The 14,629-nt window shown below is 48.1% G+C and overlaps 1 protein-coding gene across 5 annotated transcripts in view; it reads right to left on the bottom strand.

The window, feature by feature from the left end:
* HK1 (hexokinase 1) overlaps window positions 1-14,629 on the bottom strand; it is a 127,963-nt gene that overhangs the window by 4,415 nt on the left and 108,919 nt on the right. For all 5 annotated transcript variants that reach the window (XM_058436307.1, XM_058436308.1, XM_058436309.1 and 2 more), the window contains 6 exons: window positions 12,973-13,121; window positions 12,541-12,660; window positions 11,046-11,141; window positions 8,154-8,253; window positions 5,168-5,351; window positions 2,388-2,543 (listed from right to left, as the gene is read on the bottom strand). In XM_058436307.1, coding sequence (XP_058292290.1) covers window positions 2,388-2,543; window positions 5,168-5,351; window positions 8,154-8,253; window positions 11,046-11,141; window positions 12,541-12,660; window positions 12,973-13,121 — 805 coding nt within the window. The remainder of the gene's footprint in view (window positions 1-2,387; window positions 2,544-5,167; window positions 5,352-8,153; window positions 8,254-11,045; window positions 11,142-12,540; window positions 12,661-12,972; window positions 13,122-14,629) is intronic.

Below are 14,629 nucleotides of genomic sequence, written 5' to 3'. Positions count from 1 at the left end.
TTGCCTTTTAAGTTTGATTATTAATTTTTTTTTACTTACAGATGCTATGTAGCTATATTTGACCATTTTTCTTTATGATTTCTTTCTTTGCCTTTATGCTTCAAAAGACCTTCCATACCACTCCATACCCATTAGGATGGCTATTCTCAAAAAACTCAGAAAGTAACAAGTGTTGGCGAGGACGTGGAGAAACTAGAACTTTCACGGGCTGCTGGTGGGAATGTAAAATGTTATAGCCACTGTGGAAAACAACATGGTGGTTCTGCCAACAATTCAGCAGGGAATTACCATATGATCCTGCAATTCCACTTGGGGTGCATACACACACACACACAAACTGAGAGCAGGGACTCAAGGAGATACTGGTCACCCATGTTCATGGCAGCATTTGTCACAATATCCAAAAGGTGGAAGCAAGCCAAGTGTCCATGGATGGATGAATAAAAAAACAAAATGCAGTGTGTGCGTGCAATGGAATATCACTCAGCCTTAAAAATAAGGAAATTATGGATGGGCGCAGTGGCTCACGCCTGTAATCCCAGCACTTTGGGAGGCTGAGGCAGGCGGATCACCTGAGGTCGGGAGTTCAAGACCACCTGGACCAACATGGGGAAACCCCATCTCTACTAAAAATACAAAATTAGCCGGGCGTGCATGGTGACGCATGTCTGTAATCCCAGCTACTCAGAATGCTGAGACAGGAGAATCGCTTGAACCTGGGAGGTGGAGGTCATGGTGAGCCGAGGTTGCACCATTGCACTCTGGCCTAGGCAACAAGAGTGAAACTCTGTCTCAAAAAAAAAAAAATTACAAAATAAAGAAATTCTAACATATGCCACAGTATGAACGAACCTTAAGACATTATGCTAAGTGATTTAAGCCAGTCACAAAGGACAAATGCTCTATGATTCTATTTATATGAAGTATCCAGAGTTGTCAAATCTATAGAGACAGACAGTAGTAGAATGGTGGTTGATGGGGTTGGGGGAGGGAGGAATGAGGAGTTAGTGTTTGCTGCGTACTGAGTTTCAGCTGAGAAGATGAAAAGAGTTCCGGAAATGGATGGTGGTGATAGCTGTGTGACTATGTGAATGTACTTAATGCCACCGAACTGTATATTTAAAAACCATTTTGCCTAGGTAAGAGCAATGTATAGGCTTGTTAGGTTTTTTTTTTTGTTTAAGGTTTAATATTTTTCTTTCCTTTCTTTTTTTTTTTTTTTTTTTTTTGGGACAGGGTCTATCTCTGTCACCCAGGCTGGAGTACAGTGGTGCAAACTCAGCTCACTGTAACCTCCACCACTGGGCTCAAGCCGTCCTCCCACCTCAGCCTCCCAAATAGCTGGGACCACAGGAATGTGCCACCACACCTGGCTAGTTTTTGTGCTTTTTGTAGAAACGGGGTCTTGCCATGTTACCCGGGCTGGTCTTGAACACCTGAGCTCAAGCGATTCACTCACTTCGGCCTCCTAAAGTGCTGGGATTACAGGCATGAGCCACCGTGCCCAGCCTACACAGAGCCTACATTAGATTATTATGACCATTCTAAGAAGAACACAGTATTTGCACAATTGCTTTTGTTTTTTCTGACCATTTTTCCTCCTTCTCACACAGCGTGCCTTGGAAGACAGCAAAGCCAAGGAAGAAATGTTCCCTGGACAGGAAAAAGTAGAAAGAAGGTGGAACAACTTGCTGAGGGGCATCAGCTCCTGGGTGGCCTGGCACTGAACCCCAGGCTGCCTTTCAGATAAATCCAGGGTGGGCCCTATGCACCCCCAATACCTGTATGTGTAGTGCACCTTCACCATCTGAAATGGAATCCATATGACCTTCTTACACACATAATTTCAAATAAATCAATATAATGCCCCAACATAAAGGATGGATAAAGGAAAGTAAGTAATTTACTTATTAAGATGGAGTCTTGCTCTGTTGCCAGGCCAGGCTGGAGTGCAGTGGCATGATCTCGGCTCACTGCAACCTCCACCTCCCGGGTTCAAGCGAGCCTCCTGCCTCAGCCTCCCAAGTAGCTGGGATTACAGGCACATGCCACCACACCAGGATAATTTTCTGTATTTTTAGGAGAGACGGGGTTTCCATGTTAGCCAGGATGGTCTCAATCTCCTGACCTCATGATCCGCCCACCTCAGCCTCCCAAAGTGCTGGGATTACAGGCATGAGCCACCACGCCAGGCCAAGGAAAGTAATTTATGATAAAATTATAAGATTTCACTATGCAAATGCCCAGGGTCTGCTATTCCAGAGGAGAAAAAAAATCCTCAAAAATGGCCAAAGTGTCCCCTAGGGTCCCTACCACCCCCATCACAATCCACCAGCCAGGCGACCTCTGAAGGGTGGGCGCTGGCAGGGAAGGCACTGCCCACTCACCTCTCGATCTGAGAGAGAAACTTGGTCTCAAAGATGCCCCGGGTCTTCAGCGGCTCAGAGATCTGCCCTCGGAAGAGGAATCCCTTCTTGGTGAAGTCAATTAAGATGTTGCGGACGATTTCACCCAGGTACATACCACTGATCATCTTCTCATACCTGAGACAGGAGGAGGGGCCTCGGGTGTCTATGGGAAGTGGCCAGGAGGACTGTCAACCCTTGGTCTCACGGTCACTCCGCGTCTCTTACTGCCCCTCAAGCACATCAACAGCCATGTGCCCAGCCCTGTGCTCTGCTGCAGAGGCAGAGTGGGAGGACCAGGAAGGACCAGGGAGTCCTCCACTCTCTCACATCAGAAACAAAACCACCAGCATTCATGTCTACCCGCTAGAATGGTCTCCCTCCTCAGCTACCTTCTAGCTCTCAGCCCCAAGGCCACTTCCCCGAGAGCCTGTCCTCCTCCTCTATCCTGGGTTCTGCCTGCCTGTTTCAGGTTCCCACACACCTCACCATTCTCCTCCTTCACAACACACATGAGCTCACTGCTTCTCACCACCACTGCTGCAGTGACAGCCCCAAGAGGACAGGGCATGTGTGTCTTTTTCAGCTCTGAGTCCCCAGGGCACAGCACAGCACAGCATAGCACTGGGCCCTCAGGAAAGTGCCCCAAAAATATCTGCAGAATAAGCAAACGACTGGGCTAAGTCTTAAAGGAACAAGAAGGCAAAAAAAAGGAAAGTTCCCAGATTTTTCTAAAGGTCTTGCAAATACCCAGAGTACTGGTCAAGCCCACAGCAGTGATGAGGTCACACAGGAGGGAGAATTCAGTGGCCACAACATACTGGAGGTCAACCTGTTCTTGGGACTTAGAATTTCCTGCCCTCTCCATGCTCAAGGATCTCAAGAAATAACAAAGGATTGATTCATTTCCATGGCACATGCCCAAGCCCAGTGTCCCAAAGCTGTGAAGAGTCCCCTGGAATTCGGATACTCCAGGATTCCTCCTATTTCATGTAGTCCATGGAAGAACATGAAACAGAATGGAATCCCAGAGAGGTGGGCACCACTACCAAGTCCATCCAGTCCTCCTTATTCCACCACAAAGACCACCCCAGTTCACTGCTGACATGTCCTTAACCCCTTCCAACACTTGCTGATCCCCCCGCTTTTTAACCAAGGGGGTCTTACTATTATTGTTGTTATTATTGTTATTAATTTTTAGTAGAGACGGGGTATCATCCCTATGTGGCCCGGGGTGGTCTCAACCTCTTGAGCTCAAGCATTCCGCCCACCTTGGCCTCCCAAAGTGCTGGGATTACTTTGATGATACACTGCACTCAGCCCAAAGGGGGTTTTAGTTCAAGGCATTTGGTAGGCGACAGCATCTAGCTAGACTTGAATAGCACGGTTCTTCACTATACTCATTTTATAGTTACCATCTCTTTATGGTACTATTGGTTCTCCCTCTTTTTCCTCCTTCATTAAATGTCAGTAAAGACTATAAGGGCGGCCGGGCACAGTGGCTCACACCTATAATCCCAGCACTTTGGGAGGCTGAGGCGGGCGAATCACCTGAGGTCAGGAGTTCGAGACCAGTCTGACCAACATGGTGAAACCGGGTCTCTACTAAAAATATAAAAACTAGCTGGGCGTGGTGCCGTGCGCCTGTAATCCCAGCTACCTGGGAGGCTGAGGCAGAAGAATCGCTTGAACCCAGGAGGTGGCAGTGAGCTGAGCTCGCACCACTGCACTCCAGCCTAGACAAGAGGGTGAGACTCTGTCTCCAAAAAAAAAAAAAAAAGACTATAAGGGCTGGTTGCGGCGGCTCACACCTGTAATCCCAGCACTTTAGGAGGCCTAGACAGGCGGTTCATCTGAGGTCGGGAGTTCGAGACCAGCCTGACCAACATGGAGAAACCGTGTCTCTACTAAAAATACAAAATTACCTGGGCGTGGTTGTGTATGCCTGTAATCCCAGCTACTGGGGAGGCTGAGGCAGGAGAATTGCTTGAACCCGGGAGGTGGAGGTTGTGGTGAGCCAAGATCACGCCATTACACTCCAGCCTGGGCAACAAGAGCAAAACTCTGTCTCAAACAAAAACAAAAACAAAAAAACTGTAAGCTGATTTGAAGAAAAGCACTAAGTAAATAACAACATGGGTGGTATTTAGAAAAGGCAAAAACCTTGAGGGGGCTAGGGAGTGACTCGTGCTGGGTGCTACTCCAGCCCTTCTTTCTGCTCCTGGGGAGACAACTTGGACCAACTCATCCTGGCCGTGGCAGAGGATGGCCTGATTCCTGGGGGCTTGAGACAAAGGGCAGACACTGCCATTTCAGACATGGTCCCTGAGATCTGAGCTGCAAAGCTCCACACGGCCACTAGGTGGTGCAGGAGGCACACGGAGGAAAGGACGATCGCGACAGGGCCTCTGCTTCACCCCTACCTGCCACCCAGCCACCCTCACCCCACCCCCTTGTTATTCTGATGGGAAAGGAACACAGCAAGGGGACCGGAAGGCCAGAATCCTCCAGGCTAAAAAACAGTCACAGGCGGCCCCCAGACAGGCATCAACCCTGGGCCATCTTGTACCATGTTGGGGGTCTGTCCTCCCTGGTTCTCTGCTGTCCAAAAGGCAAAGGTCAGGAGTAAGCCAGGGGGTCCAGTCTTGAAACCTCTGTTCAGATCTCTCCTCCTAGAAACTGCTTCCACTGCAAGTGGCAGAATGCAGCCAAGTGCTAACCCCACCCTGACTGTGGGTGTCCTCTCTGCCATGCGGGGTTACCTTTGTTTCCCGGCGTTTAGGGAATATTCGTCCACCAGTCTGTCGTAGTGTGTCCTGATATCATCCAGACACCCGTTGTCCCCAAAGGCCCCCCACTCCATGTTGATGCACATCTGCCCCTGGTCCCCCTCCACCATCTCCACGTTCTTCATCTCCTCCATGTAGCAGGCATTGCTGCCGGTCCCTGGAACACACGAGGGGGCAATGATGAGCGGTGGCCTTGCATTTGGCGGTCTTGCAACTGGGCCTGGGGTCTGGGGCCTGAGGTTCCACAGGCAGGGGGCACGTTTTTTGTGATGAACAGAGTAACAGTTTTGCTTTCCCAATGACTTCCAGGAAAATTTTGAAATGTAAATGGAGAGTCTGAGCCACATCACCCAGAGGGGACCTGCTTAGCTGACTTTCGACCAAGAGCCTATGTGTTCACCCGTCCAGGCAGGGTTATGTTTATTTTAATAGAAGATGGCTTTATAGCAAAGAGATGGAGCGCCAATGGTAGAGGTTTAGGCAACATTCAGACCAGAAGAAGAAATATATACATACACACACAACAACATGCACACATGCATATACAATATATACATGCCTATATGTATGTGTATAAAATATTAGGGGATTATCTTCTATTATACCATTGATATTCACTTATTTTCTTTTTCTTTTCTTCAAGACAGGGTCTGGCTGTCACCCAGGCTGGAGTGCAGTGGCGCAATCTTGGCTCCACCTCGAGGGCTCAAGTGATTTTCCCACCTCAGCCTTCCAAGTGGCTGGGACTACAGGCACCACCACCATGCCTGGCTAATTTTTTTAAATTTTTAGTAGAGATAGGGTTTCGCCATGTTGCCTAGGTTCATCTCGAATTCCTGGGCTCAAGCTACCCTCTCGCCTCAGCCTCAAAAAGTGCTGGGATTACAGGCGTGGGCACCACACCCAGCCCCACTTATCTTTTCTCGACAAGGATGGTTGGTCGTGGACTATGCCTGCCCAATAAGCTTCCCTACATATCTTGGTATGAAGTCCACAGCTCAGGGCAGGACAGTGTCTTCAGCATTTCAATGGGGGCTTTCAAAAGCAATGGTTTTTCATCATTTTTGTATCAGACCTCTGAAGATCAGAGGATTCTTCTGTGAAAAAGGCACCTTTCTCTGGGTGGACCCATACACCGCACACATGCAACCTGGCATATGCTTGCCCGGGGCTCAGGAATCTCTGACTTTCATTCCTGAACTCCCTAGAGCAGAGTCACTCAAAATAGAAGGACCACAGACTGTTTGCTGTTCCAGCCCATGAGGAGCTAAGAAACTGAAGGCAAGCATCCTGCAACTTTCACAGCAATTTTAATTGCCATGATATCCAAGCTTGTGGTCACTGAACTTGCCTCACTGAATACACTGGACATTTAAAAACCAATCAACTAACCCAGGAAGAGTGCTTCACACACACACTTTAATATGCACCTGGATCACCCGGGGACCCTAAGAAGCAGATCCAGATTCAAGAGGCTAGGGCCGGGACCTGAGAGCCTGCATCTCTAACAAGCTCCCAGGATGATGCTAATGATGCGCCCGGGAGCACCATCCACCCATCCAGGGTGGGATGTAGGTGAACTTTCATCGGGAGGACACAAGACACACCCCCTGGCCAGACCAGAAGGGCTTTGGTAGTTTTCATCCCCTTTGAAGAAACTTAAGTAGAGTTCAAAGACTGTACAGTTGGATGATTTTTGTTCTTTGTTTTCTCAGCCCCCTTTTCACCCAAGGTTAAAACTGAGAGAAGGGGAGCTCCAGAAACGGAAGATGATGGGAGTGGGAGAGGCAAAGAAAGCCAAAACATGGAAACCATACATCTTGCCTATGGGAGTCCTGAGCAGAGATCAATTGATGGAGGAAAGAAACAGTAGCTATGAAATGTAGCTGGAGCCTGGTGCCAGGAAACAGGCGGGCCTGACCTCCCAGGAGGAAAGGTGGGGCCTGCAGGAGGAGGAGACCTGCTGTGTCACTCTAGCTTTGCATTTCATACCTAAGCCCATTCATAGAAAGAAAGGGAGGGGCTGGGTGGAGAAAGCCAGGCCCCAAACAACCTTTCACCAAGAGCTGCTCCCTAGGTTTTTTTTTAAATTTCAACAGAAGCGAAAAGTGGCTTAACAATGAATGAAGAGTTCTTCCTGGCACCTGGAAGGCAGCCTGCTGGGGCCTCTTCCCAAGCTCTAGACGCTCAGCAACTGATCCAGTAGCTGGGGTGCCACTGCTCACTCGCCAGGCAGAGTCCGCAGATGTTGGCTAAGAAACTCCCTGGGGTCTTTTTCAGCATCCCCTGATGTGAGGAGCAGGGCAAGCAGGACAAATGGTTTCCTCATAGCCCAAATCAATATGCTTCAGGAATTATGTGCTCGAGGCCCAGACCCCTAATGTGTTTGGATTACAAGGCAACAAGCTGCAGAGACAACCCCTCTGCAACCCCCTTCAGTGGCTGGGACCATGCACACACAGTGGCTGCTAAAGGCAAAATGGTGCCCAAGACCATCCTGCCCCTTTCAATGCTCTAAGTGCGGTCAGCACGGGAGGTGCTCTCTACTTCCTTTCCAGCCCCAGACTCCCTCCCCACCCCATCCCCCTGCAATACCTGCCCAGAGCCCCTCCATACAAGGCCCATAGAGCTGCCACGTTTGCCAGGCCCGCTCCAGGTACCTGTCTCCACTCAAGCCACGTGAGCCTTTTGGGGCCTCATTCCTGGAGAGTTCAGTTCTTGACAGTCTGATCATTAGCAATGTGTAGCATTATGGGTGTCTTAAGAAAGGACCCCCACCTCCCCTCGCCGGAGACTCTGCAGCCTTCGTCCAGCCCTGAACTCTGGAGCTGGTCAAGAAATGATACTGACAGATAAGACTACCCCATACAGAGGACCGAGCTGCTGGGCCAAAGCCCCACAAAACAGGGAAACCCCAGCCTTCCCTTCTGCAGGGAGAGAGACCTTCCAGGACACTCACCAACAATGAGTCCGACCTCACAGGTGGGCTCCTCATAAGCACAGGTCATCATGGTGCCCACTGTGTCGTTGACCACAGCCACCACGTCCAAGTCAAATTCCTTTGCAAAGAAAGGGACACAGCTTTAAGAATAGGATCACTATGCCTGGCTTGAATGCTGCTGGTTCTGGCTGTTGCACTACAGTCAGAGAGCCACTGGTCATCATCTAAGATGGTTTTCTTACCAGCCTACAAAAAGGTAATGAATGTTCCTTCACAGACTAAACCCCTGCTATTAAGGATATATCTGAAACATGAGATCTAAGGAAGGGAAAGTATTCTACCCATTTTACAGATGATACTATTAGAGAGAATCATAGAATAGGAGAGACAAGGGGCAATGGTCAAATAGCTTCTTCCCTTTGGAGTTTAAAGGATTATGGCCTTTCAGAGGGCAAAATGGAAAATATCAAACTCATTGCTCAGAATCTGTCCTTGAGAAATAGCCATGCAGGTGCACAAAGGCACACATACAAGGATATTTACTGCATGACATACAATAGTCAGAAAGAGGTAACAATCCAAGTGTAGGTCAAATGGGCTATGTAAAAGGCAATTCAGACATATGCTGGAATCCTATGCAGCCAGGAAAAAGAATGAGGTTGGTCTAAATGCAATGATGAGGAAGGATACCTGTTTCATATCAAATCAAAAAAGCAAGTTGTCATGTTGTATATATGGTATAATTCCTATTTTTTAAGAGTGTGTGTGTGTGTGTGTGTGTGTGTGTGTGTGTGTTGGTATATGCATGGAAAGCAAGCTAGAAGAATTAACACTAATAGTTGTGAAGCAGGCAAAAAAAGATCAGCAGGTATCCTTTCTTATTTAAGAGACAGAGTCTTGCTCTGTCACCCAGGCTAGAGTGCACTACCCCAACCATGGCTCACTGCAGACTCAACCTCCTAAGCTCAAGTAATCCTCCCACCTCAGCCTCCTCAGTAGGTAGGACCACAGGTTGTGCACCACTATGACAGCTAATTTTTTATTTTTTAATTTCTTGTAGAGACGGGGTCTTGCTACATTACCCAGGCTGGTCTCCAACTCCTGGCTCAAGCGTTCCTCCTGCCTTGGCCTCCCAAAGTTCCTCCTGCCTTGGCTACAGGTGTGAGTCACTGCACCCAACCTGCAGCTATATTTTCAATGAAATATTGTAAGTTGTGTAGCATACCCTTCCAGATGCAACTCAGCCCTCTTTCTTTTTTTTTCTATTTAACTGCAAAAGACAGCAAACAAATCAGCCCTCTTTCAGACACTCATTTCAGCTTCCCTGACAGCCTAGTGCCTTAGGTATCTGTCTGCTCTTTAGACTGTCATTTGAAGTGTTTTGTTTTGTTTTTTAAATTTCTTACTTTGCTCAGTGTAATGGGGTTTGAAAAAAAGTCAAAAGAAAAAAATTTAAAACAGTCTCTTACTGACTCCCTCATTAATTACTGAGTTAAATTAAATCTTGGGAATTTTTCATTTTATATTTTTTCCATGTCCTCCAGCCAAAGACCACCAGAAACACACCTGTAATCTAACAAAGTTGGGCTTTACTGACTCATTGCAACACCGGAGAACACACCCCAGGGGGCGTCTCGGAAAGTGGCTTGGTGTGGTGGCCCATGCTTGGAATCCTAACACTTTGGGAGGGTGAGGCAGGAGGATCACTTGAGCCCAGGAGTTCAAGACCAGTGTGGGTAACATAGCAAGACCCCACCTCTATTTAAAAACCCCAACACTTTGGGAGGCCAAGGCAAGCAGATTGCTTGAGCCCAGGAGTTGGAGACCAGCCTGGGCAGCACGGCAAAACACCATCTTTACCAAAAATACAAAAATTAGCCGGGTGTAGATGCCCACCTGTAATCCCAGCTACTAGGGAGGCTGAAGCGGGAGGATTGCTTGAGCCTGGGAGGCAGAGGTTGCAGTGAGCCAAGACTGCACCACTGCAATCCAGCCTGAGTGATAAGAGTAAGACCCTGTTTCAAAAAAGGAAGCTTTAAAATTCTAAAAAAAAAAAAAAAAAAAAAAAATTTAATTTGGATCTGTGTCTGTGTTGTGGTTTGGGGGAAGGTTTAAAGAAGTGGGGCTTTGCTCTGGATTGGATATTGTCAGGAACCAGGGGCAATTCTAGGGTTACAGACTGGTCTTATTCTTGTCTAAATCCATGATGGCCCCGGACGGAGTGGCTGTGTCTGATGTTTCTGCTCTGCAATTGTTTGTGGACTCTGTGAAATTGTTTGTGTTCCACAGGAGAAAACCAAGGCCTAACTGAGAGTGCCAGGCTGTGCCCACCTGTCAGGGGCTGCTTCTCTCTTTTTCAATTTGTATGAGAGTCATGATTTACCTTTCTAAAAAAAAAAATAATAATAATCCTTTAACAACACAAACCTATGAGCCCTTATTTTATTGTGGGCAGTGGAGTCAGGAAATAGGGAGCTTTTCTTGGTCAGGTCACATGCTTGTGTATTGTTTGAACTCTTATTTATTTATTTATTTATTTATTTATTTTTTGAGATGGAGTCTTGCTCTGTCACCCAGGCTGTAGTGCAGTGGCACAATCTCAGCTCACTGCAACCTCCTCCTGGGTTGAAGCAATTCTTCTGCCTCAACCTCCCGAGTAGCTGGGACTGCAGGTGTGCACCACCACACTTGGCTAATTTGTGTAACTTTAGTAGAGACGGGGTTTCACCATATTGGCCAGGCTGGTCTCGAACTCCTGACCTCATGATCCACCTACCTCGGCCTCCCAAAGTTCTGGGATTACAGGCGTGAGCCACCACGCCTGGCCTGAATTCTTTACAACAGGCAAATACACTTTTTAGAAACCCCTAAAACAGTAAAGATTTTAAAAAACATTCTTTTAATAGTTACCTCTCTCCTTTTTATTGCATCCCTTAGTAAGGTGGCTACATCGTGGCCCACGCAGTCTGTTGCCTTAAAACCCTTTGTCCACGTGATCAAGATTCCCTACAACATAAAAGCACCAGGAGAGTCCTGTGTAATTAACCCGGAAGGGGAGAATACAAAATTCCAACCCTCCCTCCTGAGTCAACAACTGCTGAGGGCTTACAACATCGGAGACAGAGTTCAAACATCTGAGGACAAACCAATAAAATATGAATAGATCCTCCTCACCATCCTCACAGGGGTCTGAAATAATCACACTTCACAGATGGAGCAAATGAGGCACATTAGGTAAATAGCGATGTCTAACTTCACTCAGCAGACGGCAAAGAAGGCACTCAATACTGGACAAGAGCCCAGATCACCCGATTCCAAGCCTGGTGCTGCCACTGGCATAACCAGCTGTACAGAAGAGTCTACTGACACTATAACTGAAGGATCCTAAGAGTTTAGTAATACTATGACTACCTAAAGTATATTTTAGGTTTCACTGGATTGAAGTTAAAACACTTCCTGGGGAAGAAAGTACCCTGGGTGTGTGTTGACTATGATGAATCCAAGGTGAAGGTATAAGTGAAGTGCTTTAAAAACAAACAAACAGATCTAACTCCTGAGCTCTAAAAGAGTTTCAGAAGAAAAAAGTCCCAAGTCAGCGACGTAACTGGATTAACTGGTTTACAGAGGTAGGTGACCCTACCTAGCTCTCCTAGGGCTGCTCATTAAGCCTTAAACCCTGGCCTAAGACCCACCTCCAGAACTCCTGCCTGGTCACGTCTCCACCTGTGACACCCAGAGCTACCTATAGCTCTTCCAGCGTGACAGGCTGGGTCTTGCCTCCATGACTCTGCACCATTGGTTCCTTCTGCCCAGAATCCACTCCCCAACCCTGACTGCACGGAGCTGGAGCCGCTGGTGTTAGGGACTCGGCTCCCCCAGGCCTTCCAAAGGGCGGGAGCTGTAACCTTCAGCTCTGAGCCCAGCCACTCAGTAGTCAGCAGGTGCTCAAGCTCTGATCCTGGACCCTGATTCATCCCATGTATTGAACAAACATTTATTATCTCCTCTGATTGGACACTGTGCTAGGGCATGCGGGGATACAGGTCCTTGCTCATGGAGTATACCACTAGCAGAAACAAAAGACACTAAGAACTAACTGCGTAAGAAGTGCTATAAGCAAGGCAACAATCAAATGAACAGGGGGCACAGAAGAGGATGAGGTCCTGTTTTTGCCTGGAGGACCAGAAGGTTTCCCAGAAAAGGTGATGCTTTCAAAGAGAAAAGAAGAGAGAAGAGTCTCAGTATGCCCTGCAGGCTGTGAAATAAAGCCTGGCTCAACCCACTGTGACTGTGACTGTCATCTAGGAATGACACTGAGGCTGGAGAAGACCTCAAGGGCCAGCCCACCCGGGTCACAGGGGACTCAGTGCTGCCCGATCACTGAGCCCTAAGGACAGAGACTCACCGCGTCCAGACTTGTCTGTTTGCAAGGAAATGAGAACGTGAAGCCCAGAGGCATCCTGGGGCCTTTGATCCCCATGTAGTCCAGGAAGTCAGAGATGCAGGAGACAATGTGATCAAACAGCTGCAGGAGAAAAGAAAGGATCGCCCATGCTGTCTGTGGTTTTAATTTTATCAGTGCACATGGACCAAAGTGTGTATACACACACACATATGCAAACACACCCCCCACACATGCAGAGTGAGCCTCCTTTTCCAGAATCTTCTCAGCCACCAGAGTGTCACAAGCCAGGCATGGCAAAAAGCATCTGGTGCTTCTGGGCCACAAGGACACAAATCCATGTGGGCATCCCATGGAGGATTTTGGTCATCATGTGACTGCCAGTGCCACTGACCATGTGTGCAGTGCATATGCACCATGGTTTTGTAATCTCACCTCTTCCCCGGTGCCCTGCATGATTTCAATAGGAATGGCATAGATCTTGTTGTGCATTTCCACCGTTCTCTTTTTCCCACTACGGATTTTCACCAGCAGCACACGGAAATTGGTTCCTCCAAGATCCAGGGCCAAGAAGTCACCATTCTCTGTTGAGTCAAAAACGTAAAGAATGTCAAAAACAGCTAAGTGCCTCTTGGCAGCCAGTAACCCCAAGACTCCAGACTTTCAAGGGGAGAACCCCATAGCAAACATAGAGGAGAAGCTGCAACTCCTCCCTTTAGGACACAGCACAGACCCAGAGGAAGAGTGGGCACCACATCTCTGACCACCACAGACTTGGAGCCACTCTGGGAGGACAGCATGTGAGTAAACCACCTGTCACAATACACAGACTTCACCAGGGCTGCAACAATGAAAATCTCCTATAAAAAGTAGTAATTTATGTCAGAGTGTGGGGTATTTGCAAAAACAGCCACATCATTCCCTTCCCTGCATGTGCAAAATCCTTCTTTGCAACATGACTGCAGTTCCTCCCACTGAAAGATGGAATCCATTTCTCCTCCCCTGGGATCTAGCCCAGCCCTAGGATTGTTCAGGCCAACAGAGTGTGGCAGAAGCAAAGCTGAGCCTATCCCCAGCCTGGACTTCCAGGAGGCTTTGAAGTTTTCCCCTCTCCCTTGCAGCCCTTGCTGCCAGCACTTGAACAGCCAGGTGGCCCACTGAAGGATGAGACACAGGGCCAGGGGCCCCTGCACCCCAGCCAACAGCCAACTGCTGGACATGTGGGGAAGGGCGTCTGAGATCTGCCTCCCAGCTGACTCAACAGCTGACTGCAGATGCAGGAATGAGGCCGGCAGAGGTCAGCCGAGCCTGGCCCTGATGAGCAGAACTGTCCAACTGACCCACAGATGCATGAACAATAATAAAGGGTGGTTGTTTCAAGCCACTAAGTGTGAGGGTGGCTTATAATGTGGTATTAGGTAACTTACACATAGGACACATTCCTGTCACAAACATTCATTACTCCAAGGACCCACCTGAAAAGCTCTTCAGGTTCCCCCTAATGATCAGCTCCAGTGAAAACTACCAAGGTTAGCATAAAGGGTTGGATTCTGTTCTACAATTTGCCTGAATGCGAAACTCCCCAGGCCCTGAATGCCTCGTGCATACTCTATCAAGATTTAAGAAGGGTACACTGAGCGTTTATCCTTCTGCTGGCTAACCTTGGCTTTGGGAAAACCTAATCAGTGCTGTGGGATTTGCCCAGCTTTTAAGAACACTTCTTTTTTATTCATTTAATTTTTTTTGAGACAGGGTCTTGCTATGTTGCCCAGACTGATCTTGAACTCCTGGGCTCAAGCAGTCCTCCCACCTCAGCCTCTTGAGTAGCTGGATGACAGGCATGTGCCATCTTGCCCAGCTAAGAGCACTATTCTGAGCAGGGCTGTGGTTTTAGAGAAAGCACTTGCCTGGGAGCTCTGACCAGGAAAATTAACTGCCCTGAGTCACACACACGACAAATCAGTTAATAAAAATGGAAAACAGAGGTGTGAGGGAGTTTCTAGCTCTGGCAAAATCATGCATCACCAGTGTGAAGGCATCCACTGGCGAATCCAACCTCCCCCACTGCGGCTCAGTTCCTGGCAGGAGCAGG

This window comes from Hylobates moloch, unplaced genomic scaffold, assembly GCF_009828535.3.
Source record: "Hylobates moloch isolate HMO894 unplaced genomic scaffold, HMol_V3 SCAFFOLD_3, whole genome shotgun sequence".
NCBI classification, from domain to species: domain Eukaryota; kingdom Metazoa; phylum Chordata; class Mammalia; order Primates; family Hylobatidae; genus Hylobates; species Hylobates moloch.
The sequence above is the reverse complement of the archived record's forward strand: the minus strand, read 5'-3'. Positions and strand labels throughout refer to the sequence as shown.